Source organism: Gopherus flavomarginatus, chromosome 1 (assembly GCF_025201925.1).
Source record: "Gopherus flavomarginatus isolate rGopFla2 chromosome 1, rGopFla2.mat.asm, whole genome shotgun sequence".
Classification (NCBI taxonomy): domain Eukaryota; kingdom Metazoa; phylum Chordata; order Testudines; family Testudinidae; genus Gopherus; species Gopherus flavomarginatus.
In genome coordinates this window covers 26943813-26971366 of record NC_066617.1, presented here as the reverse complement: position 1 = coordinate 26971366, position 27554 = coordinate 26943813, and the positions used below count along the sequence as shown (strand labels likewise).

The 27554-nt window shown below is 39.8% G+C and overlaps 1 protein-coding gene across 1 annotated transcript; it reads left to right on the top strand.

The window, feature by feature from the left end:
• Positions 1-281: 281 nt before the first annotated feature.
• On the top strand, positions 282-26734 carry NAPEPLD (N-acyl phosphatidylethanolamine phospholipase D). The gene is made up of 5 exons (XM_050925996.1): positions 282-531; positions 15575-15887; positions 19604-20250; positions 23480-23594; positions 26601-26734. The coding sequence occupies exons 1-5, from the start codon at positions 323-325 to the stop codon at positions 26727-26729; spliced, it is 1413 nt and encodes a 470-aa protein (XP_050781953.1). The 5' UTR covers positions 282-322; the 3' UTR covers positions 26730-26734.
• Positions 26735-27554: the final 820 nt, after the last annotated feature.

Genomic DNA, 27554 nt, shown 5'->3' with positions numbered 1-27554 from the left:
CGGGGCAGGCGGTGGGTGCCCCGGGCGATGTCAGAGCGGCCCTGACACATCGCACAGCCTCCCCTCCCCCCCGACCGCTCACCCAGCGGCGCAGCTCACGCGCCCCTCACGGCCAGCGGCCTTTACCAAGATGGCCGCGGCGCCCACTGCCCTCTGGGAGCCGTCCTGGTCCAGGCAAGTGGTAGCGGAAGCAAAGCTCCTCCATATTCCCTGTGGCGCAGGGAGGCGGCGGTAGCGAGTCCTGCGAGCTCCCTGAGCTCGGCGGGAGCGTGATGGGTCCCGGGAGGGGGAGCCGGGCTGCCGGCCCTGCGCAGGCGCCACCATGGTGAGGAACAGGGCGCTGTGGAGCTGCTGCCTGGAGCTCCTGGCGCTGCCTTCAGCGGCTGGCGGCTTGTCAGGTAGGAGGCAGCAGCCGCAGCCGCGTTACGGCTCCTGCTGGGGAGTCGCGGCGCAGCCGGGGGAGAGGAGCCGCCGCCGCGCCATGGAGGAGGAGGAGGAGGAGGACGAGAGCGCCCAGCCGCAGCCCGAGCGGTGAGGAGAGCGCTGCCCGGGGTCTCACTGTGCCGCGCTGCGGGCCCCGGCTCAGCTGCTGGGCGAGGGGGCGTGGGACCGACATGGGGGTGGGGAGGGATTGGTGGCCACTCGCCCCCCAGCTCCTTTTGGCCTCGGCTCTAGGGCTGGCTTCTGTCACGGGATACCCAGGGCAAACCCAGCGCGTTGGAAAGGCAGCGAAGTGCATTAGGTGGCCCCCCTCCCTCCCAGGCTTTCCAGCTCCCCTGCTAGCTGCAGTGTTTTAGGTCAGGCGCTTGCTCCAGGAGTGTGGGGAGAGGTTTTTAAAACCTGTAACCACGAAGCACTGACTGGCCGAGCTTGTCTCTCCCACCAGCAGAAGTTAGTCCAATGAGAGAGATTATCTCATCCACCTCTAACTTTCCTGAACTACCTTTATCGTGTGCCCTGCATAGACAGCATCTTGGCAACTGCAAATCATCTTGGTCGCTTTCGCGTGTTACCCCGAAAGTTAAGAAATCAGGGTTAGGGGGCTCGAGGGAAGAGGGCGGAAGAGTCAGCGTATGGTGTTTTTAGAGGGTTTTTTAATTTATTTATTTTTTTGGTTGGCTGGTTTAAAAAAACCCGTTCAAAATAATATATTAGTTCTTGCTGCTTGTGTGGGCGAACCTTGTGCCACTGGAGTAGATGATGATGGGCAATCTATAGGATTTGTCACTGGCAGCTGTGTCAATGAGTAAATGAGTTGTTTCCTGTTGATGTTCCTCTCCCTCCCCCCCCCACCAAAAAAAAGAAAAAAAAAAGTTAGACATGTTTAAGACCTACTGAGTCACTTAAATCCATCTCCTTGCCAGCGCGTGGTTTACTACAATCTGTTTTCAAGTGATTTGTCCATTCTAGTTTTAGATCTGATTTTGCTGTTAGTTCTGTTTAGCACAGAAAGCCAGCTCCTTAAGAGAAACTGAAATGGTTTGCATCTAAAAAAGATGCTGCAGGTTGTCTGTGTGAGTGAAAAATCTTGATTTATACCACCTATTGGTATAGCATTTTTTTTAAATTGGGACCATGAGTCTTATCTATGGCTGGTGAATGAAATCCTAGAAGAGCAGGTCCTGTTTTCTCAGTTGCTATTGTTTTATTCTCCTTTTTCATTGACATGATAATATGCTGCAGCCTCATTCAGAAAAACATGTTATATAATCTCCTACAAACATTTGTATGCCTCACAGCATTGTCATCTTGTTCAACATTTTCCCTATTAAAAAGAAGCACTGTAAACAGATATTAACGACAGAAACATTTTTTCTTTCTTGTGTAGAATTCAAATGTGAGGTAGAAAAATATAGTCTGTTTAACCAAATAATCTGGATGATCAGTAACTATTTAAAATACAGATTTAAGCAAAATATTTTTCAAATGTGATTAACTATATGCTACTAAACTCTTTTTAAACAATATCAGGAAATACGTTTTCATGTGATAAAAACTTAAAATCCAATGAAATGTGATTTTAATACATTACTTGTACTCTGCCCATCAGCAAACAGAAAATCTATTTTTTTTAAATGGGCTAGCAGACACAGTAGCACAGACAAGGAAGTGCTCTCTGTTCATGTGTTTTATTTTGTTCTAAACAAGACTGACTATGGTGCCACCAAAAATTTCATGTTGGGATAAGGAAATGACTGGCCTTTAGCATCTTTTCCCTAATAGACTTCTGAGTGCTATCTTAACTTTTTTGTCTAATAGATCATAAATTAAGGGTAAAGTTTGGGGATTGATTTATTGAACAGATGAGATGCTTAGTAAAAAGTCTTGTATCAGAAATGAGCCATAACTGAAATACCCGATATGCATATGTACTGAAATTATCTGAAATCCAGACACCTGATATTAATCTTAGTGCCTGAAGGTGTAAAAGCCTAATTTGACTCTCCCTGGAATATAATCTCTACATTCAGAACCTCTTCCAGAGTATGAAAAAGTGGAAGGGAAGGTCAGAGACATAAGAACGTAAGGATAGAGTACTGCAGAAAGAGAAATAATGGTTAAATGTGCTGTGGGCTTTGTCTGATAGATTTCAACCTACCTTAAATAAAGCAAAAGGCATGTACTGCAGATGATTAAGCAACAGCCTTCACATAACTTTTGATATCCTAAAGCAACTGTTGGATATTAGTAGCTAGCTAGACTTTTGGGAATTGCCTAAAGAGAAATTTAGTGCTCTAGCACTTCCCCATACATAATAAGCTAAGTATCTGAGCCAGCACCACTAGTTTTCTTCTCCCTCCATCCCGGAATCATTTTTAGATTCTCTCCCTTATTTGCAACTGGTTAGGAGATTGTTTTGGCTGGGATTAATAAGAACTATGTGCTGCAATAACAATTAGTACCTTCATGCATAACATCTGCTGTAACAGTGCTTTCTGTTTTATTTTGGTCTTCTGTAAAATCATTCTTGGTCTCATGTTTTCATTATTTTGTTTTTGTTAACAAATGTTAGTGAGAAGGTCTGTAGTATGGTTAGAGTACCACTGAATTCTAGCAGGGTCCCAGTTCTAATCCCCACAGCTCACAGTATGACCTTGGTAAATCACTTGGCCATCTTGGCCCAGTTCCACAAAGCAGTTTAGCAGTTTAAGGGTATGGCTACACTTGAAATTTCAAAGCACTGCCACGGCAGCGCTGTGAAGTGTGTGTGGTCAGAGCGCCAGCGCTGGGAGAGAGCTCTCCCAGCACTGCACGTAAACCATATCCTCTAGGGGTGTAGCTGGGAGCGCTCCCAGCGCTGCGGCGCTGATTACACTGAGACTTTACAGCGCTGTATCTTGCAGCGCTCAGGGGAGTGTTTTTTCACACCCCTGAGCGCGAAAGTTGCAGCGCTGTAAAGTGCCAGTGTAGCCAAGGCCTTATTAGACTCCTAACTTCCATTAGGAAATAGCTTTGTGGTTCTGGGTGCGTGTGCCTAAGTGTAGTTGCAGGCATTGTGGGGAAAAAAGAAGGATTTCACTAAAAAAACATATGCTGCATTTGATCTGAATTTTCTTGGAGAAATAAATTACAGGGATAACAAGCAAATGTTATTTACTGCTTATTTGTGCTAAAAGCACACAAAATATGCTAAGTGCTCTACAAATATATAGGAAGGCATAGTCTTGGCCATCAATAGCATATAATAATAAAAGGACAAAGCTACACAATAGAAATAGACTGACACTACAGAGGATACAGAAAGATTTGGATAAATTAAAAAAAAAAAAAAAAAAAAAAGGTGAAGGGGCTCTTCAGATACAGTATTAGGACAACATGTGCCATCATTTCCCTGCCTAGAGAATAGGCTGATAGGGTACAGTACATTTAAGAGTCACACAGTGTGCTGTATTAAAGAATAATAGTAATATGTTGGTGTATATGAAAAGATTTGTGTTATTAGAGCTAAATTATTATAGCTGGAGCTGGTAGCACCATCTATATTTAAAGTTGCCTGATGCTTTCCTGTTTTCAGTTGCTTATGTCCCATGCTGGGGGTGTGGTTGTGTGTATGTGATTCAGTCTAAATGCGTCCGCCATTTCCAAGAATGAGATTACGGAAAAATACAATGTTTGACCATGTGAAATAAATAATTGGTTTCATTGTCATTCACCGTGGTGTTAGTGATGTGCCTTTGTTTTCCCTATGGAAAAGGTGCTACTTTAACATTACAGTCAGCAGCAGTTATTCCTCAGATCAGTGATGTTACCCAACCATACTGAGGGTCCCACTGGAGTGTATGAAGAATGGTCCTGATCTGGAGTGATGGACACAGTGAAAATGGCAGATTTGGTTGGGAAGGGGCTATGGACTGTGGTGTTCCCAGTTCATATTGGTATCTTTTGGGGAGCAGAGTTATAGTTGTGCTTCGTGTGAAATATCATTTAATGTCTACATTTCTTGTTTTTTTATCATGGTGACTTGTTTTTACTGTGATGCTGCTATAAGGGAGAAGTAGGGGAACCGTATATCTGCATTATTGGCTTTTCACGGAGTTTCAGAAATTAAACTGTCATGTTCACGAAGAGCATGAGGAGTACAGAGCACTGTTGAGCATCTGCTAGTGTAACTCTCAAAGAAAAATTTGAATGTGATTTTTTTTTTGAATGGTTATATTGGAGAAGATATAGCATAGTGAAATAAAATGATAAAAGAAATGGGTGGATTTCTTCTGGGGAGAAAGGCAAAATTAGTTGTACTTGGATACAAATGTGATTACATATTTCTACCATATAACCTCTTAAAGTAGCTAATGGTTTTTATAAAATTAACTATGACCTATTTGAGTTAGTTGGACAAACCAGAGTCAGAGGATAGATTTAAATTAAGAGAGAACATGTCAGAAAAATTTAAGGAGGTATATTACAGAGAGAAGTGAAGAGGTGGGATTGGACTTCAAACTGAAGTATTGGAGTCCTCTAGATCTAAATATGAATGTATATAAGCAACAATTGAATGACAACATACATTTAATAAATTGAAGGAATATTAGCTATTCCCAGGCATAAAACTAACTGCTCTTACAAACTCTGATAGGTAAAGAGCTTTTTCTTCCTCAGATTATCTATAGGAGAGGTTTGCATGCTAGAGTGTTTGTCCTCTTCTGGCACAAAAATGATTTTTTAATGCATAAAAATATAAATTGGAGATGGCAGTTGCAGAGTTGGGCGTAAAAGATCTAAAGTTAAACATAAATGGACTGCTTCCTGCTCCTATATTGCTGAATAACTATACCTATAAACCTAGGCTGCAGCACCTTTCCAAGACACTGTTTTCTAACAATGTTTTCTGGCCACAGTGATAAGAAAAAAAATTAGAATGTGGCAGAAAGCTGTACACTAACCTCGTTCATTTTATACTATAGATAGAGCACTTAGTCCCATTTCATCTGGGATAGAACCAATTATCTTTTAATCTCATCTAATTAACCAAAAAAGTTAATCAAGCAACCATTAATACAAACTGAGGTACCTTCAGTTAACTTAGTACCTTCATGGCACCATGTAAATTCACAACTTTTTGTATTTATTTAGATTTTTAATTAGATAAAGCCTAATTAAGTAAAAGCTCTGGACACCCCTAACGTCATTAATAATAATACATAATCATTAAAATAAAACCATGTGAGCTGGGTAATCAAATAGTACAAGTAGGCATTTAATGTATGTTCATGCACCATTTAAGTTTGACCATTAAAAGTACCAAAATCTGCAGTCCTGGTAAGATTTATGTTTGTACTTAACTATATTCACATGAGTAATTCTGTTGACTTCAGTGGGACTGCTCGTACGCGCAAAGCTCTGTAGGCCTGGGGCCAGAAACAGGAAATTCAGAAATTCATTGCCAGATCCTACCATTTGATCTGTATGGACCGACTTTTATGCTCATATAGAGCACTATCGATTTTATTGGGACTCCATGAAGGTACAAGGGTTCATGTATGCAAATCCAGTTGCAGGTTAGTTCCAACAGCAATGATAGCTTAGCTGGTCTATGTTGCTCGTGTACTGTTTGTATTTTTCTAGCTAAATGTGAATCATTATTTACATTGTAAAACACATTAATCTACATATTTCAGGCTGAACTTTGGCCTGGCTGCATCAGGGTGTAAAGGACTGTACTCCCTTATGCAAACTACACAGTGAGCATAAGAAAGCAGACTTAGGGAAGGGAACCAGAACTGCTGCACCCTCTCCTCTATGCACTGGTGATATAGCCCTGGCTCCTCAACTCTCATCCCCAGCATGCCACCCAGCATAGCTGCACTAGGGGAAGTATGCTGTGTTGGATTCTGCTCCTTTTTAGAGCATAGGGGAGATCAGGAGGCAGATTGAGTCACAATCTCTATTCTGTCTTTTACAATGAGTAGATCATAGTGATAACCTAGGTCTTAGGCAGAAAAATAGGAACCTAAGGCTATAGGAACCTTAACTCTGAATTTCCTGACTTTTTGTGACTTAAGTGTTACTTTAGCATTCATTAATATTTTTTTATTAAAAACTAAATGGCCAGTGCTTAATAGTGTTAGCATTTAAATGGTTCCAATTAGACTTTAAAATTAACATATTTTAAATTCCTAGTACAGTAACTTAATGTTACGTGTATTTAATAACAAAGTAAAGGAGAAAATAGCTCCTGGCCAATATGTTTTCTGGTTCCCATTTATTTTGACAATAAATATCAGGAATTCATGTTACAGGCAAGTCTTATCTTAGGTGGGGGTTCTGTTCCGTGGTTATCGCATAAAGTGAAAACCGCATATACTCAAAATTATATCCTCAAGCTCTTTAAACTCCGCCCGCAGCTCTGGCGGCCGGGCTGGGGGGGCATTTAAATGGCTCCTCCGGGCTTCCCACCATGGCGGGAAGCCCGGTGGAGCCCTTTAAATGCTCCCCGGCCCCGCCACTGGAGCTGCAGGCGGGGTTTAAAGGGCTCCACCAGGCTTCCCACCGCAGTGGGGAACCCGGAGGAGCCCTTTAAATCCTTCCCACAGCTTTGGCAGCCGGGCTTGGGTTGGCATTTAAAGGGCCTGGAGCTCCACGGCGGCTGGAGCCTCGGGCCCTTTAGTTCGCCACAGGGGCTACCAGCCACCTATGTAGCTGGGAGCCCCCGGGTGATTTAAAGGCCCTGGGACTCCCAGCCACAGCTGGTGCCCCAAGACCTTTAAATCTTGAGGCCATGACCCCCGCCGCTTGAGGCCACGCCCCCCCCAACTCCGGCCGTATGCATAAAGTTGAAATCGCGCATGTTAAATGCACATAAGTTGCAACAGACCTGTATTCATGTTAATGAAACAGATGTAGATGTAAACAATTAGTGTCTTCCTTTGCATGCCTCAAAGATGTATATTCAGTTCTTATAAAATTTCCTGAAATCAACTCAGTTACTCCTGTTTTACAGTGTTCATAGTGGAACAACAATTATTTTAAAGTCAAAACACTTATAGATATTGTGTTTCCTGTCTACACTAATAGGAAACCAGCATGATATAAAATGTATGCTTCTAAATATGGCAGAAAATTGTGTGGTAGTTTCTTCAGACACTGTGATATGGACATAAGGGCACTGCACACATTTTATCACTAGTCACTAAAATATGAAATAACTTGAGTGAATCATTTTGTAATGTTTTTTCTCCCCTTCTGTGCAGTTTTAAAATGGAACAGTCCAACACACTGAAAGAATCCTTTGAAGACCGGTTAGTTCCACGGCTTGAGGCAAAATCCTAAGGCTGGGAAGGAGTGTTCAGCCAATCTGCTGTTCTGATTGGTTTGAACAGCCTCAAGTGCTTTATAATGAAAGTTTAACAGCATTCATAATCATCAAAGCTCAAACTGTCCATTAGTTGCCCTAAGCAATTTCAGTGCTAAAGAACAATGAAAGAAAAGAACACGGAGTAAAATCTAGCTGGCAGTGACTATCGATAGCTAAGATTGCAGAGGGCATTTCTTTCCACACCCCCTAATGTTTGCAAATAAATTCCTTTTCAGTTGAAAATGTTCATACTTCAGCTCAGCCCAAAGGTATGTTTTGTTTTGTTTTTTTTTTGTGTTTGTGGAATACTTGAAGGAAAGATGCTGAATTATATGCTTCCTGGCACAAAGGTGGTAGAACTCCCTCAGCTTGGATATTTTGGGCCCACTAGGGCAGTGGTAGTGGCAGGGATTTGGAGTGGAGCCCGGAGCTGGAGCATGGAGGAGCTCCAGAGCAGTGGAGCTGCAGGTTTTTGCCTGGAGCTGGAGCGGAACTAGAGCACAGCTCCAATGCCTTGGGTAGTGGGGTGGAGAACAAGTAGGCCCTTTACGGGCTATTGTGTGCCATCTCTCTCAGTTTATATGTAATGCCAGGTGCCACAGAGGGAATGAACAGAACAGGTAATCCTCAAGTGATCCATCCTCTATCGCCCCTTCCCAGCTTCTGGCAAACAGAGGCTAGGGAAGGGGTGGGCAAACTTTTTGGCCTGAGGATCACATTGGGTTTCCTAAATTGTATGGAGGGCTGGTTAGGGGAGGGGGTCGTTGCTCAGCCCTCACCTCCTATCTGCCCCCCTGGGACTCCTGCCCCATCCAGCCCCTGCTGTTCCCTGATAGCCCCTCTGGGACCCCTGCCCCATCCACCACCCCTGCTCCCTGGCCCCTGACTGCCCCCAACCCCCACCACCCCATCCAACCCCTCCTCTCATTCCTGATGCCCCCCCTGGGACCCCTGCCCCATCCAACCACCTCTTCTCCCTGTCCCTTGACTGTTCCCAAAACTCCTGCTGCCCCATCCAACCCGTCTTCCTTCCTGACTGCTCCCCCGGAACCCCTGCCCCCATTCAACCCCCTGTTTCCCCCCGGACAACCATCCACACCCCTGCCCACCACCTTGAACTCCCCTGTCCTCTATCCATCCCTCCCTGCCCCCTTACTGTGCTGCCTGGAGCACCAGTGGCTGGCAGCACTACAGCTGCACCGCCTGGCTGGAGCCGGGCCACGCTGCTGCTGCCACCGTCACCACGTAGCTCAGAGCACCAGGTCAGGCCAGGCTCTGCAGCTGTCCTGCCCTAGGAGCTCACAGCCCCACCACCCAGAGCTTTGCGCTGGTGGCGGAGCAAGCGAGCTAAGACTGAGGGGAAAGGGAGACAGCAGAGGAGGTGCCGGGGGCTAGTGTCCCGGGTCAGGAGCTTGGGGGCCAAGCAGGATGGTCCTGTGGGCCGTAGTTTGCCCACCCCTGGACTAGGGACACCATCCCTGCCTATCCTGGCTAATAGCCATTGATGGACCTAACCTCCATGAATTTATCTAGTCCTTTTTTGAATCCTGTTATAGTTAAAAGTTTAAATTGGAGCCAAAGAATGGGAGCCCTGTTCTGAAATTAAATCTTATGGGGCCCAACAAATTAAGACTCCATTCCTTCAGATGTTAGCATGTCCATAGGAAGTGTGTGTGTGGTGGTGAGTTATACCAGAATGCGGTATGGTAGTGGATGGTGGTACTGGGTAGTGTATCGTAGATAGGATGGGTGGAGGTTTTTATCTACATGGAAGAATGCGAGCATTAGTAAGAGAGATTCCATGTTCTGTTGTCTGTATTCTCCTGACTAAAGTTAAAAAACCCACTTTCATGCTTGAAACTTTGTAATGTTTAAAATTGCATTTTCAAGGAGAAATACTGAAGACAATGTGTATTTGTAATTTTTCACTTCTATATTTCTAAGGTCCAGTTGTAAAAGGTGTGAGGTGAAATCCATTTTAACATTCACTGAACACTTCACTGTTGTTTTCCTAAAAGTTAATGGTTAATGCCAATATGAAACTACACCATATGTATTTTCAGCTGTTTATCAAATTTTTAGCTTGGCTTACAAAATTGATCCAACATCTGCTAGCTCAAGGACTAAGCCTAAATGTGAGGCCAAAATACACAGGTTCTCCAAGCCATGCCCCTCCTGAGCCACAACCTCTCTTGCCTGTTATGTCCCTTCCACCTCCCCCACGCCGTCCCCATACTGCTTTGGCCTGAAAACTTTGGTTTGGATGAACTGAGTCCCAAATGAATGCTGGGCCACCACAACATATTTATCATATTTACCATCTTCCCTCTGAGGGTATGTCTACACTGGAATAAAAGACCTGTGGCATGTCCGCAGCTGGCTGGGGGTCAGCTGAATCGGGTTTGTAGGGTTTGGGCCACAGGGCTAAATATTGCTATATAGACATTTAGGCTTGGGCTGAGGCCCAGGCTCTGGGACCTCCCTCCTCACAGGGTCTCAGAACATGGGCTGGAGCATAAGCCCAAATGTCCTACACAGCAAATTTTTAGCCCTGCAGCCTGAACCTGAGTCAGCTGACCTGGGCCAGCTGTGGGAGTTTTAATTGCTGTATAGACATATCCCTAGAATCCTCTTCTGGCATAGTGTGAGTAGAGTTCCTCCACACACAGATTTCTCTGCTGGGTTGGTTAGGGACTGACCTGCCTCCAGTATTCGCTGCTCTAGGGAAGAGGTTGGCAATTACTTCAAGGCATTTCTCATCTTAAGATATCCTGGAGGCTAGGGCTCCCCTGTATAACAGCAGTGGCAGCTTCCTACTCTCTACACCCCCTGCAGTGTCAGAACTGGAGTTCTTTCTATAGACTCAGGAAGACATCACTACATTGATTACACTTGGTTTACAATGAATGTTTTCTTTGCAGTCATAAAGGCTAGGAACTTAATTTTTTAAAACAGAATCTTTACTTCTGCAGAAGCTATTGGCACTTGCCTGAGCGATTTCTGCTCACCTATGTGAGTGGATTTTTCAAACCCTGCTTCTAACATATTTCTTTCCAGACCTTAGGAAGGATTTAATTATAGGTCACTTTTCCACAAACTGATTATTAATTTTTTTATGCTTAAATGCATCTGGCTATTAAAATATTTCTTAATTTAAAAAAAGTCCTCCTGCTCTGTTTTAAATGTTCATAGCAGTCAAACAGTATTTGCATCCCATTTGTGCATTTGAAATATATCACTTTTGCCTACTGGAATGTGGTTTTGGATGTAAGATAACTTGTGTGAGTAAAGCATCCAGGATTTGATTAATGTTTTGCATTTATAAGTGCGGATTCTTCCCTTTTGTTTACAAGGGTTGAGCGTACCTGTGCAAGTCTACAATTGCAGGATGTCTACATGGGATTTTTTTTTAAGAAGTCTGTTTATTGCTACCCACCGCACAGATAGGATTTAACAGAAGGCTGGTTGATTGCAACGTCTTGCTCACTTATACATATTGACAGACAATCCAGTGGCTTAAAATAATAATAAGGGGTTGTTTGGTGCTAGAAAAATAAAATTGCCTCTGAGGTGAACTCAAGAGGGTGGGAGGAAGTGTTGACTCATCCCTGATTGAGTACTTTGTAATATTCAAGTATCAGAGGGGTAGCTGTGTTAGTCTGGATCTGTAAAAGCAGCAAAGAGTCCTGTGACACCTTATAGACTAACAGACGTTTTGGAGCATGAGCTTTCGTGGGTGAATACCCACTTCGTCGGATGCGTGGGTATTCACCCACGAAAGCTCATGCTCCAAAACATCTGTTAGTCTATAAGGTGCCATAGGACTCTTTGCTGCTAGTAATATTCAAGATATAGATACCAAATCTCAGTTTTAGACACTTTCTTGTTTAGAATACCAAGAACCTCTGTAGACAAACAACCTGCCAGGTTTTATTTTAAGTCAAAAGTTGAAGCATGCTGGATTTTTCTCAAAATGTTCCTCTTCACCTTAAGAAAATAATTAGCTTTAGTTTGCTGTACCCTAAGCAGAATCAAAACTGATATACAGAGCAAAATTGCTGCATTTCAGACACACTGGGTTATACCCACCACATATTTCCAAGAGAAACATAAATTAAGAGGCAAGAGAGAGACTTTCAAGGAATATACAGTTCAGAGAATACTTGACTAAATTGACTGTTTCTAAATTTGTAATTTTCTTTATGCATGTAAAAAGGTTAAGTATTCAATCAGTTCTGGCTGATCAGATCTGTGCTCCACTCAAATGCTTATGGAATGCTAATGAAAGCCACATACGTGCATCAAATGGAAAATGTATTGGCAGATGGATACCTGCAGTGCCTTAAATGCCTTGGCACCCATTTTGTTGTCAGTACAACCATTCCCTCTTCCCTTACACTGATAATTTGGTTCAGTATCAAAATTTCAGAGCAGGATCAAATGTGCATTTAAGCAAAAATCAAACTCACCCATTTGAGAGATGAATGTAATAGATAAATTAAAACTTTAAAAATGCCTCAGACACTTTTTGGAGCTCTTTTTTAATGTAAAATTACTTCATAGATTTCAAAGCCAGATGGGACCATTGTGATAATCTAATCTTTCCTGCTGTATAACTGACCATAGGACTTCCCTGAATTAACTCCTGTTTGAATTAGAGCGTATTATTTTTTTTAAAATCCAATCTTGATTTAAAAATTTGTAGTGATGGAGAATCCACTACAACCCTTAGTAAATTGTTCTAATGGTTAATTATCGTCACCTTTAAAAATTTGCTCCTTATTTCTAGTCTGAATTTGTCTAGCTTCAGCTTCCATGCACGGCATCTTGTTATACCTTTGTATATAAACCTTTGTTATACCTAGATTGAAAAGCCCTGTTATCAAATTTCTGTTCCCCTTGTAGGTACTTACAGACTGTGATCAAGTCATCCCTTAGCTTGTTGTAACAATGGTAGTATGTCAACTTTATAGTAGCTTATACTGTGGACCACAGTCATCATGTATAATATTTGAATAAGAAAATTGAAATGGGTGGTCTACTGAAATGGTAACTGATTAATTTATTGAAATTAAGTACCTAAATTACTAGAATTTGATACTTTACCTTTGCATATCATCTTTTAGTAATTTTTCAGATGTGGTTTTATGCTGTTTGCATGCTTTAATTAAAAATGATATGTAATTAAAACTTCTGAATTGGCATATAGTCCTAGGAATTAAAAAAAAAATGGTTTTCCCTGAGTGCAAACAGCAGCATGTAGATATACTGCATAGTTCAGTACCTGGAAAGACATATTATGTAACACATATATCTGCACGCAACCGTTAATCCTCCTTTGTGCTTCTACTATGTACCACAGTCCTGCATACTTTCTAGAGTGGCGTGCACAGTTTCAGAATGCACACAATTTGAATTAAATGTTATATAGTGATGTAATACATAAATGCATTTACTGGAATATGTGATTGTTAATTAGCAAATGTACAATCTGGGTGATCTCTCTAAAACTACAAGAAAATTAATGCAAAGAAACTTAATTTAATCCACCATTACGGTTGAGATTTTACACAGTTCAAGGCGAGTGGCAGTAACCCTGCCCTGCTGTGGATGTATGGAGATATTTCTGTTACCATATGGTGTTGTCTTTAATGCCTTAATAATCTCTGTCTATGCAATATGGCAGAGTAATGACTGATGTGGGAACCATCTGTGTATCTCCATCAGCTATGTCATGTCACAGGTAAGCAATTTTGCTAATTTGCAAATGGCTGTTCCTATGGCAGAAAAAGAGGGATCTACCTCTAAAGTCAGAGCTCCACCAATACATACATTTTTGATCGGTTGTAGTAACATTAAACTGATTTTGTCTGTGTGTAAAATCTCAGCTATAATGGTACACTAACATAGATTTTTGTATTTAATTGTACAAGGGCAGAGTGAATTCTAGCCACTCGGGTACTTGAAGATTATTGTGTCAGAGGAACAACACATCTCTTAACTAATTTGACTAAAACCATGCTAAATACAATGGAGAAATTTTTCTTTTAAATTGCTTGTAAGTCACTGGCCTATTTAAACCCTTCCTTTTGAAAGTGATCCTTGAGCACACAAAGTTTGGAAATCAGTTAATGTACAAGTACATCTCTAAGGGATATTTGAGGTCAAGCTTGATTATTGGGTGAAAAGTTTATGTAGTCCAGAATGTGTAGAGGGCTTGTTCCATATCAGTAAGCAGCCCAATTCCCAGCCTGTGTAGGAATGGTTCTTCACTGTGATAAAAGGTATAGTAACTCTGGAACTATAAAGGGAGGTTTGCATGCTGGAGACTGGTACCTCTATTTTTGCTTCTAGTTAGTACCATCAGTCTTAATTCATGAATGCTAAAATTCCCTCCACATTGTTTTGAAGTATCTAATCAAGACATTACCCTATAAGAATGTTTCAAAACTTACTGGAGACCAATACAAATGCTGTTTCCATCCAGTCATTTAATTTTGTTTTGCGGTGCATATCTATTTAAACAGTGTTCCACTGATTCTAAACAATGTACAATGCTACTTGTCCGCCTCTGGTCCTTTATTGTTTTTAATCACGTAAAGGTCTGAAGTCTTGTACTTTCCTGTTTTAAATAACTGGACACCAAACCAACATTTGTCTTAATATTGGTAGAGGATTGAAAATTTAATTCAAAATAAATGTATTCCAGAGTTTCTTAAACTAAAGTTGTTAAGTCACTCATTTATCACTTTGCGAGGATTTTTTCCCCACCTTGGAATCCTGTTGAGTTTGGATTGTTTTATCTAAATTCCTAAACTGTAGAGGATGCATGTTCAGCATGACAATATTGTGAATGCAGCATGGGTTAGGAGCTCTTGGCTCCCATATTCTAATTAATTTACCCACATTTCATAGAAGCAATTTGTTTCTCCAGTTGCAAAATAAGGATATTTATTAACTTCACAGTGGTGCTGAAATTAAGGTACTGTTTGTAGAACTCTTTTTGAAGATGTAAAATACTAAATGTTGCAAATAAAACATAAACATTGGACCTATTGTAGACTCTAAGTCCAGGAACCAGCCTACTTAATGGATACCAGACTTCTGCAGCTCATTCCTGGGATGACGAATTTCATGGGACTTGGATTGTCCTTCAGACATTTGACTTTAATTATATCGGTTAAGCTTAACTGAATTTTCAGCTTAGCTATATTGTCTAAAATACAGCTATCTTGAGGCATCAAATACCTCTTGTGTTCATACATCTTGTTCATATTATACAGAGATGCATTATTTGTTGATGTGTCTTTCAAACAGAAGTATCTTTATTGCTACATAATACTGCAGTTTTTGTTACAGAACAAAGGTCCGATGTCAAGTATAAAATATTTCATAGTTCAAGAAAATCAAGGATGTGCTTGCAAGATCTAATTACATCAGGTGTTAAATGAACTTTAGGAGGAGTTTGGTACTCTTCCAAAAAGAGAAAGTAAAGAACATTCCCCTCTTTTATATTTAGTATGCCATAGGGCTCGGTTCTAAAGTTATGCATACCAGGAAGGAAGTTTCTGCCTGAACTACGCTACTTGCTAAGACCTGTTTTTTAAGCTTTCTGTGTAGTAATAACTTTTTTCAAAAGTAAACTTGTATGGAAAAATAAGTCAAATTGCAAAATGGAAAGGGCAGCTTTATTTTTGTGGTGGTGTGGAAAGCTTTCAATGTTATGAATGTTAATGTTAGTGAAAGAAAAGATTTATTCATTTCAAAAATATATTTTAGCTCTTCATCAAAAGACATGGATGAGAAGGCAGATGAAGAGCAACCTTCAACTGCTTGTAACCAGTACCCTAAGGAAGCAGTAAGGAAACGACAAAATTCAAGTCGAGGTTCCAGAGGCAGTGACTCGTCCAGGACGTCCAGAAAAAGCTTCAGATTGGATTACCGTTTAGAGGAAGATGTAACTAAATCAAAGAGAGATAAAGATGGAAAGTTTGTCAACCCTTGGCCAACATGGAAATCTCCATCCTTGCCAAATATTTTGAAATGGGCCCTTGTCGAAAAAAATAACAGCAACATCCCATCTTCAAAACAGGTAACTATTTGCATGTTTACTATTCCAAGATGTAGGTCCTGATCCTGTGGGGCACTGAGAGCTCTCAGTTCCTATCTTTAAAATAAGAGGATTTTCAAATAAGACTTCTTAGGCCTCTTTTTGAGACTCTAGACCAGTGGTGGGCAACCTGCGGCCTACCAAGGTAGTCCGCTGGTGGGCTGCGAGACAGTTTGTTTACATTGCCCGCCTGCAGCTCCCAGTGGCCACAGTTTGCTGGTCCCATCCAATGGGAGCTGCGGGAAGCAGCAGCTAGCATGTCCCTGTGGCCCGTGCCACTTCCTGCAGTTCCTATTGGCCAGGAATGGCAAACCGCAGCCACTGGGAGCTGTGGGTGGCTGTGCCTGCAGACAGTCAATGTAAGGCAAACCATCTCGTGGCCTGCCAGCAGATTACCCCCGTAGGCCGTAGGTTGACCACCACTGTTTTTGGAGACTCACCAGTTTCACTGGGTTTTTTTATGTATCTTTTATTTTTTTTTATTATTTCTTTCAAAGGCCATCCATTTCTACCATTTTATTGTGAAATCTTTAATTCTGTGTGTGAGGCCTATAAACTTGGAATCGATTTATCCAGTTCAGGTTATATGTTGAGAGAAACTTCAGGAAATACCCAAACAGCTATTTTTCTGAACTCACATGGTTACAGGTTATTGCATGTTTCTCTTTCAATAGATATTGGACATGTCTACAATTTGTAGCATATTTACTGCATTATTCAAGGTGCAGTTATTACTTATGGGACATTTAATTACAAAAATGTTAGTGTATGATTTGAATGGTGGTAAAAACTTTATATAGCTTTGGGATGGTATAAAACCACTACTAAATTGTAATGATGATTTCCTCTTTTTGCAAGCCACGATACATAGGTTAGATTCTCTCAGAGAGAGTAAGTTTTTTTTATATTGAGGCTAAGTTGAGCAAACATTTATTCTAAGACACTGTCAGGTTATTGGGAAAAGACACTATTATTTATTTGTCTTGCATCAGTGCCTGTAGGTCTCAGTCAGTTTCAGGGCTTCATTGTGCTAGTACTGTATACAATCATAATGTAAAAAAACCAAAACCCTAGAAATAAAACAATACAAAAAACAACCTACAAACACTCCCCCACAACAAGAGAGAAAATACAGTTCCTGCCACAAAGAGAACTGGATATTGGTCTTAAATGCCTCAGTTTGGAGATGCGCTTTGTGGAGATGCACTTCTGAGCTAGTACTTTTCAGCATCCAGGAGGCAATCATAAGAGTTTATGCTTCACAGTCTGAAGCATCTGGGAGACTTTCATTGGTTAATCTTTGAATGAAACAGCTAATTGACAGTACTTCTGATGAGAAAATACGTCTATATATTGCATTTTTAGCGACAGTGGCTCAGAGTTGTTTGATCTCAGAGGGGTAGGGAATCTATTTAAGGAACAGATTAAATCTGTAAACAGTTGGTCTGACAGCATTTTGAGCGCTATTCTCCAGGATTAATTAACCCATTTTAAATTTGCTAGTCCCACAACATCCAGCATGCACGCCCTGGGCATTTAGCCAGTATGTGTGCACCAATTATTTGCAGCCCCTACCACCACTGCTGGCTTGCTACATTATCTTGCTGATTTGTGTTGCTCCACAAATCTCAGTTAAAATAAAATCAGATGGTGCATCAGTATGTACTGAGCTCCACAGTCCTAAGCTAATTAACCAATTTTACTAAAGCCAGCCATGCATTTCTTCTTGCTTTGCATTTGGGGTGGGAAGGTGGGGGATTTCACATTAATACAGAAATGAAAAGAAGTGAGTAGTAAATATTTTTCTCTACATATCTTTGTCCACAGCCAATTTGCCATTAATGTCATATTTCAAACATCTGCCATTGTTCTTGGAACGAAACCAAACATTTATAGTGCAACTGTGTCACCACCGTAATACTAGTATGCTAATACTAAATCCGGATAAGATTGTGTATTTATCCACCTCATTGTTTACCTCGTTGTGCAATTCAGATGATTTAGTATGGAATATATTGCAGTAGAAGTTGTACACTCTTTTTTTAAGTACTTGTAATTTGAATAACGAAATGATGACTTGGAAAAACCTATTTTTTTAATCCAAAGTTTGAACATTTAAAAAAGACAGTCATGAAGAAATTTTTTCAACACATCAAAAAACAAAAATCTATTTTATGAAGAAGACCTGAAAATGCTTTGCCCCAACTCCTTTCCATAATTTTGTATTAATTCATAGATTTTAAGACTGGAAGGGACCATCTGATCGTCTAGTCTGACCGCCTATATGAGAGGTCACAGATTTTCAGTGAGTTATTCCTGCACCTAGCCCAACAACTTGTATTTGGCTAAAGCATATCTCCCAGAAAGGCATTCAGTCTTGATCTGAAAATATCAATGATGGAGATAATATCAGTTCCCATGGTAGAGAAAAAGAAAATTGTGCCTTATTTCTAATTTGAATTTATCTGAATTCATTGTCCAGCTATTGGTTCTTGTTGTCCTCTCTTTACTGGATCAAAGAATGCTATAATACTGTGAAGGGAATCAAGTCATTTCTATCTCTTCTTTGTGATAAACTGAACACATTTTGTTCTTTGAGTCTCTCATTGTAAGGCATTTTCTCCGTCTCTCAAATTATTTTTGTGGCTCTCTTCTGTACCCTCATCAGTTGGAAGTGGTCAAGTGGATCAAATATGGCTTTATCCTCTTCTCAGAGAGCATTGCCATAGTTATTGTGAAAGGGAGATAAATGTCTAACTGCAAATAGTGCAATTTGTATCACCTCCTTTCTAAAAAAAAAAATACATTCAGGGTGTTTCTGTAACACACTTTTTAACGGAATTCTTTATTCCAACTACAGCTCCAGTGAAGTCCCAGATTGAAATACTGCTCTAAAGGGAACTACACTTAATCATTACCTTTCAATACAGTTTCAATAGAACTGAAATTCATATTTCAATTTTTAATTAAGCTTCCATGGGACTTCACATTTAAGATAACCCTCCATAAGTAAGGTAGCAGCAGTGGTGCTGCATTATACCTCTCTATTGGCAGTTTCTTAAAAATTTATCAGCAGTGTTCATTGAATTGAGTCTGCCGGTAGCATATTAGTGGTCCTCCTAGCAGATTAAATTCTCTTCAATCTAATAAGTAACTTGTAATAAATCTATCCCTGCTAGGACTCTGGAAGTATATTGCTCAGATCCACAAGCTATTGCTCCAATATTTAAGCTAAAGGCCAAACTCCAAGAGATGGTGGTAGTAGTAGTAGTAGCAGTAGCAGCAGCAGCAGCAGCAGCACTGAAATCCTCTTCCAGGGCAATAGGTGCAAGATATCAGAATTTGTTGCTAATTTTGAGCAATTCTGTTTCATTCCAGTAAAAGTCTGCAAGTTGTTTTCAGCACATCTTTGAATTGTTTCCTTTGTAGAGCTGCAGGCCTAATTCTCCTGCTCTCAAAAGCATGTTCTAAGGCCTAGAAAGATTAAATGATTATTAAAAATAAGGTTAATGATTTTAATTTAATAGGAAGCTATTGAAGTCACTGGAAATGGTATCTCTGTGCACCTACTTGCAGGTTTCCTAGAAATTAAAGATGTACACTAAAGAACAAGCCTTGTTGAGTGATTGGTGCTTTGTGGGCTTTTTGTTGTGTGTATGCTTTGCTTTCTAACTCTCTTTTTGTTGTTGTTTTGCTAGGAACTTGATAAAGAGCTTCCTGTGTTAAACCCTTACTTCATTCCAAACCCTGAACTAGTTGGTAAGACTGGAACTGGCATGCGAGTCACATGGTTAGGACATGCCTCAGTTATGGTGGAAATGGATGGACTTGTAATTCTTACTGACCCCATCTTCAGCCAGCGGGCTTCCCCAGCACAGTTTGTGGGTCCAAAACGTTTCCGAGGACCTCCATGCACAGTAGATCAGCTCCCAAAAATAGATGCAGTAATGATCAGCCACACCCACTATGACCATTTGGACTATAATACTGTAGAGAGTTTAAACAAGCGTTTTGGCACTGAGTTGAGATGGTTTGTGCCTCTGGGTCTTTTAGAATGGATGCAGAAATGTGGCTGTGAAAATGTGATTGAACTGGACTGGTGGGAAGAGAATTGTGTCCCCGGTCATGATGCAGTTACTTTTGTCTTTACCCCATCTCAACACTGGTGCAAGAGGACTGCAACAGATGACAACAAGACTCTTTGGGGCAGCTGGTCTGTCTTGGGGCCCTGGAATAGGTTTTTCTTTGCAGGAGATACTGGTTACTGTGTTGCTTTTAAAGAGATAGGCAACAGATTTGGACCTTTTGATCTTGCAGCTATTCCCATTGGAGCTTATGAACCAAGGTATGCAAATTTCAAAGAGTTTGACCAAAAGATATGTAAACTATATCAATGAAATGATATACTGACTTCAAACCACTTTTTTTCTTGTTAGTGGTTTAATACTAACGTTGTAACTGCAGCTTCTGAACTTTTCACTTGTCTAAAATACATTTCGGGAAATGTAGAGCAGAAGAGTGATTTGAAAGCTGTGGAAATAGTAAGGGAGAGCAAGGGCATGTCTGTGCTGTGGGCGGCACAGCTGCAGCTATGTTGTTGTCGCAGCATAGTGCAGACGCTTCCTACGTCAACAGAAGGGGTTTTTCCATCAATGTACATAATCCACCTCCCTGAATGGGCGGAAGCTAGGTTGACAGAAGAATTCTTCTGTTGATCTAGTTGTGTCTACAGTGAGCATTAGGTCAGCTTAACTACGGTACTCTAGGATGTGAATTTTTCATACCCATGAGTGATGTACCTAAGTCAATTTAAATTTTAAGTGTACACCAGAGCCAAGATGTAGAAAGAGAGGGAAAGAAGCTGAAATGTGGTGGTTTTTTTTAATCAGACATTACTCCAAAAACTATTGAAAAACACACAGCCTGGCATTATTTTAATGCGAAAAGAACGTAGGAATAGGAAAGGCCACTGGGATCACCCAGTCTGAAATCTATTTTCATACATTCACACAATTTACAGTGCTACTATATTATTCTAATTACCGCATTACTTTCCCCGATTTCAGTTGTCAAATGATTCTGAATGCTTTATAGTATTTGAAAGATGTTTGCCTGGGCATCTATTTCCTCCTTATCACATGGTATCTAAGCTTTCAGGTGGGATAAAGCATTGGTTCTTAGTAGGGCTGTCGATTTAATTGCAGTTAACTCATGCAATTAACTCAAAAAGTTAACTGTGATTAAAAAAATTAATTGTGATTAATCGCGCTGTTAAATAATAGACTACCAATTGAAATGTATTAAATATTTTTGCATGTTTTTCTATGTTTTCAAATATATTGATTTCTGTTACAACACAGAATGCAAAGTGTATAGTGCTCACTTTATATTATTTTTATTACAAATATTTGCACTGTAAAAACGATAAAAGATAGTATGAGTTGAACTGACAAATACAAGTACTGTAGTGCAATCTCTTTATCGTGAAAGTGTAACTTACAACTGTAGATTTTTTTCCTTACATAACTGCACTCAAAACCAAAACAATGTAAAACTTCAGATCCTGCAAGTCCACTCAGTCCTACTTCTTGTTTAGCCAGTCCCTAAGACAAACAAGTTTGTTTATATTTATAGGAGATAATGCTGCCCTCTTCTTATTTACCATGTCATCTGAATGTGAGAACAGGTTTTCACATGGCACTTTTGTAGGCATTGCATGGTATTTATGTGCCAGATATGCTAAACATTCATATGCCCCTTCATGCTTCAGCCACCATTCCAGAGGACATGCTTCCATGCTGATGATGCTCATTAAAAAAATATGTTAATTAAATTTGTGACTGAACTCCCTGGGGGAGAATTGTATGTCTCCTGTTCTGTTTTGCGTACATTCTGCCATATATTTCATGTTATAGCAGTCTTTGGATGATGACCCAACACATGTTCGTTTTAAGAACACTTTCACAGCAGATTTGACAAAACGCAGAGAATGTACCAATGTGAGATTTCTAAGGATAGATACAACACTCAACCCAAGGTTTAAGAATCTGAAGTGCCTTCCAAAATCTGAGAGGGACGAGGTGTGGAGAATGCTTTCAGGTGTCTTAAAAGAGCAACAGTCTGATGTGGAAACTTCAGAACCCAAACCATCAAAAAGGAAAATCAACCTTCTGGTGGCATCTGACTCAAATGATGAAAATGAACATGCATCAATCTGCTCTGCTTTGGATTGTTATCAAGCAGAACCCATTATCAGCATGGACGCATGTCTTCTGGAATGGTGGTTGAAGCATGAAGGGACATATGAATCTTTAGTGCATCTGGCACATAAATATCTTGTAATGCCGGCTACAACAGTGCCATGTGAATACCTGTTCTCACTTTTGGGTGACATTGTAAACAAGATGTGGGTAACATTATCTCCTGCAAAGTGTAACCAAACTTGTTTGTCTGAGCGATTGGCTGAAGTAGGACTGAGTGGACTTGTAGGTTCTAAAGTTTTACATTGTTTTATTTTTGAATGCAGTTATTTTTTGTACATAATTCTACATTCGTAAGGTCAACTTTCATTATAAAGAGATTGCACTACAGTATGTGTATTAGGTGAATTGAAGTATACTATTTCTTTTGTTTTCTACAGTGCAAATATTTGTAATAAAAATAAATATAAAGTGAGCACTGTACACTTGTATTCTGTGTTGTAATTCAAATCAATGTATTTGAAAATGTAGAAAACATCCAAAAATATTTAAATAAATGGTATTCTATTGTTTAAGCCTGATCAATTTGTTTAATCGCTTGGCAGTCCTAGTTTTTAGCTTTAGCAGTTCTCAAGATAACAGTTGCTAAAATGTCAGAAATGAAGTTTGGGCAGGTTGGGGAAGCAAACCAGAAATCAGAATGGTGAGATTAAAGTCCAGTATTTCTGATGAACTACCCAGTTCAGAAATAAATGCTAGCATTCTCATTGGTGTGCAAAATCTGCTTCTGTCTTCCCCTTTAGAGAGACTTTGTCACTGGCCTTCAATTAATTATAGCAAATTCTAGAAGTTGAACCAATGTAATTTTAATCCTGTGCCTTATACCTTGGGACTTGCTCAGAACACTGAACCTCCAGTAGCAAGCAAAGTGTTCATTCAATACCGACTCAGAGAGAAGAGTGCTATCTACTGAAGCGTGTTTCTTTTGTTGTATCATATGATTCTTCATACATATTGATTATGGCGATAGCATGAACTTGCTTCAGAGCAAATGGCCCATAGATCCTTAAGCTGAATACATTGGGAAAACTTCCCACCTCTATAAAGAATACTGATTAAAAAACAGAATAGCCCTCCAAATTCTGTGGATGTGCATGCTGTTGTATACATCTATTGTAATTAGTTGAAGGAATGCTAGTCATTACTAGCAAATGGATTTCTACAGTCTCTGTAACTTGGTGACAGTTATAGACCTTCCTTTGATGAAATGAGGATATCTTAACACCTCTTGCCTATTTAAAAACCCTAATAAAGAACAGATATCTTGAATGTAAAAGGTTACACTAAATATGTAAGTTATTTTGTGTTTGTTAGGTGGTTTATGAAATACCAGCATGTGAATCCTGAAGAAGCTGTAAGAATTCATATTGATGTTCAGTCAAAGAAGTCTGTAGCGATTCATTGGGGAACCTTTGCTTTAGCAAATGAGGTGAGTTTGGGGTAATCATGAATACATTCAAATTTTCTAAGTATGGAAACAGTAATTAAGCTTAATCATCTCATATTATAACAAATATCTATAAATGGATTATCTGTAGCTCAGAATTATAAGCTTATTTTGTCTTTATCCTTACATAACCGACTACATATTGTATGTATTTAGTTAAGACTAAATTCTACAATTTTTAATACAAAAACTAGTTCAGTTTTCTTAACAATTTTAGCTCAAGGTATATAATGCTCTCCATAAAGCTGAATTTCTTGTGAATGTCAAATACTTCAAGATAAAAAGGCAGTGGAAAAAATATCAGCACATTGGGAGCTTTTGTTATGCAGGCAGATTTGAAATACTAGCTCTATTGGCAGGGGAATTGGTGCACAGAAAAAGGGGAAGGCATAATACACTTGATAAGGAGAGATCAATGTTGCATGTTAAAAGAGCAGGTCTTGTCATCAGATTTGTGGTACTGGGTTAGCATCAACCTGACATGAGAGTGCTTATGTAGTAAATGACCACAGATAAGTCATGCAGGTAATAGAATTCATGACAGATGAGTTAAGGGAGAGAATAAGAGAAGAAACCCAGAAAGACAGAGACTATAATTCTGGTTCGGCATTTGAAATTGTGCATCCATGCCTTGAATCATCAGACACTTGGGACACAAATCTAGATCAGATGACGGGACAAAGAAGAGCTTGTGTCAGAAACCCAGAAAGAGAAATTGACACAGAAGATAAAGATTTCTGCAATTGATCTTCATATCGGAATGCCCTAAATTGGGAAGAAAATATTTACAATAGTACATCAGCAGGTATTATAGAAATGTGCTGGATAGCAAGACTAAAACAGACAATCATGGTTTTTATTACTATTATAGATGAAATATTTAATGAGTCACAGGGTGAAAAAAATTTCTGGAAGGGGGAATGGGAGTGTTCTGTTGTATGGATAGTAATTTAGGTATACAAAAATCAGGGACAGCAGAAATGTGAATAAATATTGTGACAGGGTCAGGCCAGATGGCTACAAGAGAGTGGTCAAAGGTAGATATGTTAGCTCCAGGTTAAGCAGGTCCCTTTTCCCTGGGTAAGATAACAAGGACTATTCCAGACCACTCAGGAACTTTCTAGAATTAATTAAGGCAGGCAGGCTAATTAGGACACCTGTAGTCAATTGAGAAGTTACTAGAATTAAGGCTAATCAGGACACCTGGTATAAAAAAGGTCTCACTCCAGCTAGTGAGGTGTGCATAAGGAGCTGGGAGTGAGAGGATGAGTGGAGGACTAAGGAGTACAAGTGTTAACAGACACCAGGAGGAAGGTCCTGTGATGAGGACAAAGAAGGTGTTGGGAGGAGGCCAGGCCAGGGGGAAGTAGCCCAGAGAATTGTAGCTGTCGTGTAGCTGTTCCAGAAGGCACTCTAGAGAGCTGCAGTCCACAGGGCCCTGGGCTGGAACCCAGGGTAGAGGACGGGCCCGGGTTCCCCCCAAAACCTCCCAACTCCTGATCCAACACAGAAAGATCTCTGAGGCTAGCAAAATCTGCCAATAAGCACAGGACCCACCAAGGTAGAGGAGAAACTTTATCACAATATGTAACTGCTAAGTATCATAGGGGTAGCCGAGTTAGTCTATATCCACAAAAACAAGGAGTCTGGTGGCACTTTAAAGATTAACAGATTTATTTGGGCAAAAGCTTTCGTGGGTGAAAAACCCCACTTCAGATGCACGTGTACTGCTAAATTTGCTTTTATTGCTGTATCATTTGCAGACAGGCAGAAGTTAGAATATTACACGTGTAAATCACATTTTACATGTTTAGTGAAGTGTTATATACTGTCTAATCCTGCATAATTAACAGTTCCTTTTATACTTAATTTGAGGTACACTTTATTGACAATTTCATATCCTGTTCTATTGCTCAGTTTTTACCTTCATAAACAAGTTTCTAATATAGGTAATATGTTGCCACTGTTTGTAAAATTGTAGTTTAGGGGAAATTCTTGTTAAAACATCTATATGCATTTTATTTTGTAACTAGTAGCCTGGATACTGAGTTATTAAGGCAGCAACATATGTAAACACAGTATCTTTGATACAGCGTTTCACATCCAGGCTACCTTGAATAGTCTGTGCCTTTAGTATTCAAGATACAAGGAGTACTTTTTTCATTATTCTGAATATACGTTAAACTCCCGTAAGCCTTTTTTTAATATGCTTTGCTTTGTATTCAAGATAGCATTGCCTAGAAATGCTGTGTGCATAGTATACCTTCTTCAGATGAAGAGTTCATATTACCTACATTTTTTAAAATAAAATTAACACAGCAAGAAGACAGCATTGAAATGACAATTTGTTTGCTTGAACAATTAAACTGAATAACCTTTAAATGTGGGAGAGGGAAACCTATATTTTTTGTTGATCATGACAGGGAATGCATTTTTCTAAAACTGGGAAAGAAAGTGCTATCTACTGAATCACCAACCTCACTTCCTCCAGTACTTAACATTTCCCCATGGTTCCCAACCCAGGAGTGAACTGCTCCTGTTTATTTAAGAACTCTTATCCAATAGGGTGTGAGGTAGTATGGATTTTGAGTCATAGATGCATATTTAGCTAGTATTGTAAAGATTATAGGTCATCTGTTGTCTGTTACTAATTGTATAATTTCAGTGGGGTGTTTTAAATAGTAACCTCCAACCCTCCCCCCAAAAAAAAAAAACAAAACCCTTTCATGTTCACTTAATCTCAGAAAATGTACACCTGGTACACTTTGCCTACTATATCTAAAAGGTGAACCAGTTTGTCTAGAGCAGTGGTTCTCAACCTGTGGCCCAGTTAACACAGCTGCAGCCCACATGACATCCTCAGGCCCATAGTAGTAGTGTTGGATGCGGCCCACAATGGTAAATAGGCTGAGAACCACTGGTGTAGAGCTTGAAAGCCATATTTTATCTAATGCTGGCATTGTCTCTCTTTCTCCCCTCCATCCCCAGTATTACTTGGATCCTCCAGTTAAATTGAATGAAGCCCTTGAAAGATATGGCTTGAAACCTGAGGATTTCTTTGTCTTGCACCATGGAGAATCACGAGACTTGAATATAAATGATGATGGATTTGAATAATAATTTTTAAAAAATGTGGAAATTCTTTGAGCCTTGTTTTGATTTGTACTAGGAAATAATGAAAAGATTGATAGCTTCATAACCCTCTAAGGAAATTTTCTAAAAATTTGTACTGGATTTTTAGACTCCAGGTTTGTTAATTTCAGAGGTAAAAATTGTATACCTGCTTGATCACACAATTGCTTATAAACTGAATGGCATATTGAGAGATGATTTAAACACTAGATGTACAAAGCATTAATGGTCTAGAAATGCCTTGTAATTTCAACTATGTACATCCACCCCAAAAAATGCTTTAATTTTTTCATATATGGTTTTATGGGATGGAGTCTTCCACCTGTTGTGAAAGCATGTTTAAAGTAAAATACTGATTTTACTGAATGCCTGTATGTTTGCATTTCATGAGAAACTAAAAATGATCTAAAGAAATGTGCCTTTTTAAAGAGAGAGATTGCTTAAGATTTGCATCATTAATGCATAATTACTGCTGGCCAGAATATCTGTATTTTCTTTGTTTTAAAATTACTCTCATAGATCTAAATATTTCTATTGTTTTGAGATTGGTTTTCCTTGTCAAATACAGTACATATCTGAAGTCATGATTCAGCCTTTTATTTCTGTATTTTTTTTTTTTCAAATAAGCAGAGGCACTGATGGCATTGTCTCAAATACGGGCTATAGAAGACTTTTCACAGCTTCCATATGGCTTTACTAAGCATGCTGTGGGATTATAAAATTTGTGCAGTATTGTAGAACTTGGCAAAATGCCTCTGTATTAATTGCCATACTGATTTACAAATAAAGTGTATTGCCAGGAAAATTGTA

What these genes read in the sequence shown, in the direction of transcription:
- NAPEPLD (XM_050925996.1), top strand. Translation starts at nt 323, where the DNA reads ATGGTGAGGAACAGGGCGCTGTGGAGCTGCTGCCTGGAGCTCCTGGCG. An exon ending in ATTGGAGCTTATGAACCAAG is followed by an intron (nt 20,251 to 23,479) that starts GTATGCAAATTT and finishes TGTGTTTGTTAG; the next exon opens with GTGGTTTATGAAATACCAGC. An exon ending in CCTTTGCTTTAGCAAATGAG is followed by an intron (nt 23,595 to 26,600) that starts GTGAGTTTGGGG and finishes CTCCATCCCCAG; the next exon opens with TATTACTTGGATCCTCCAGT.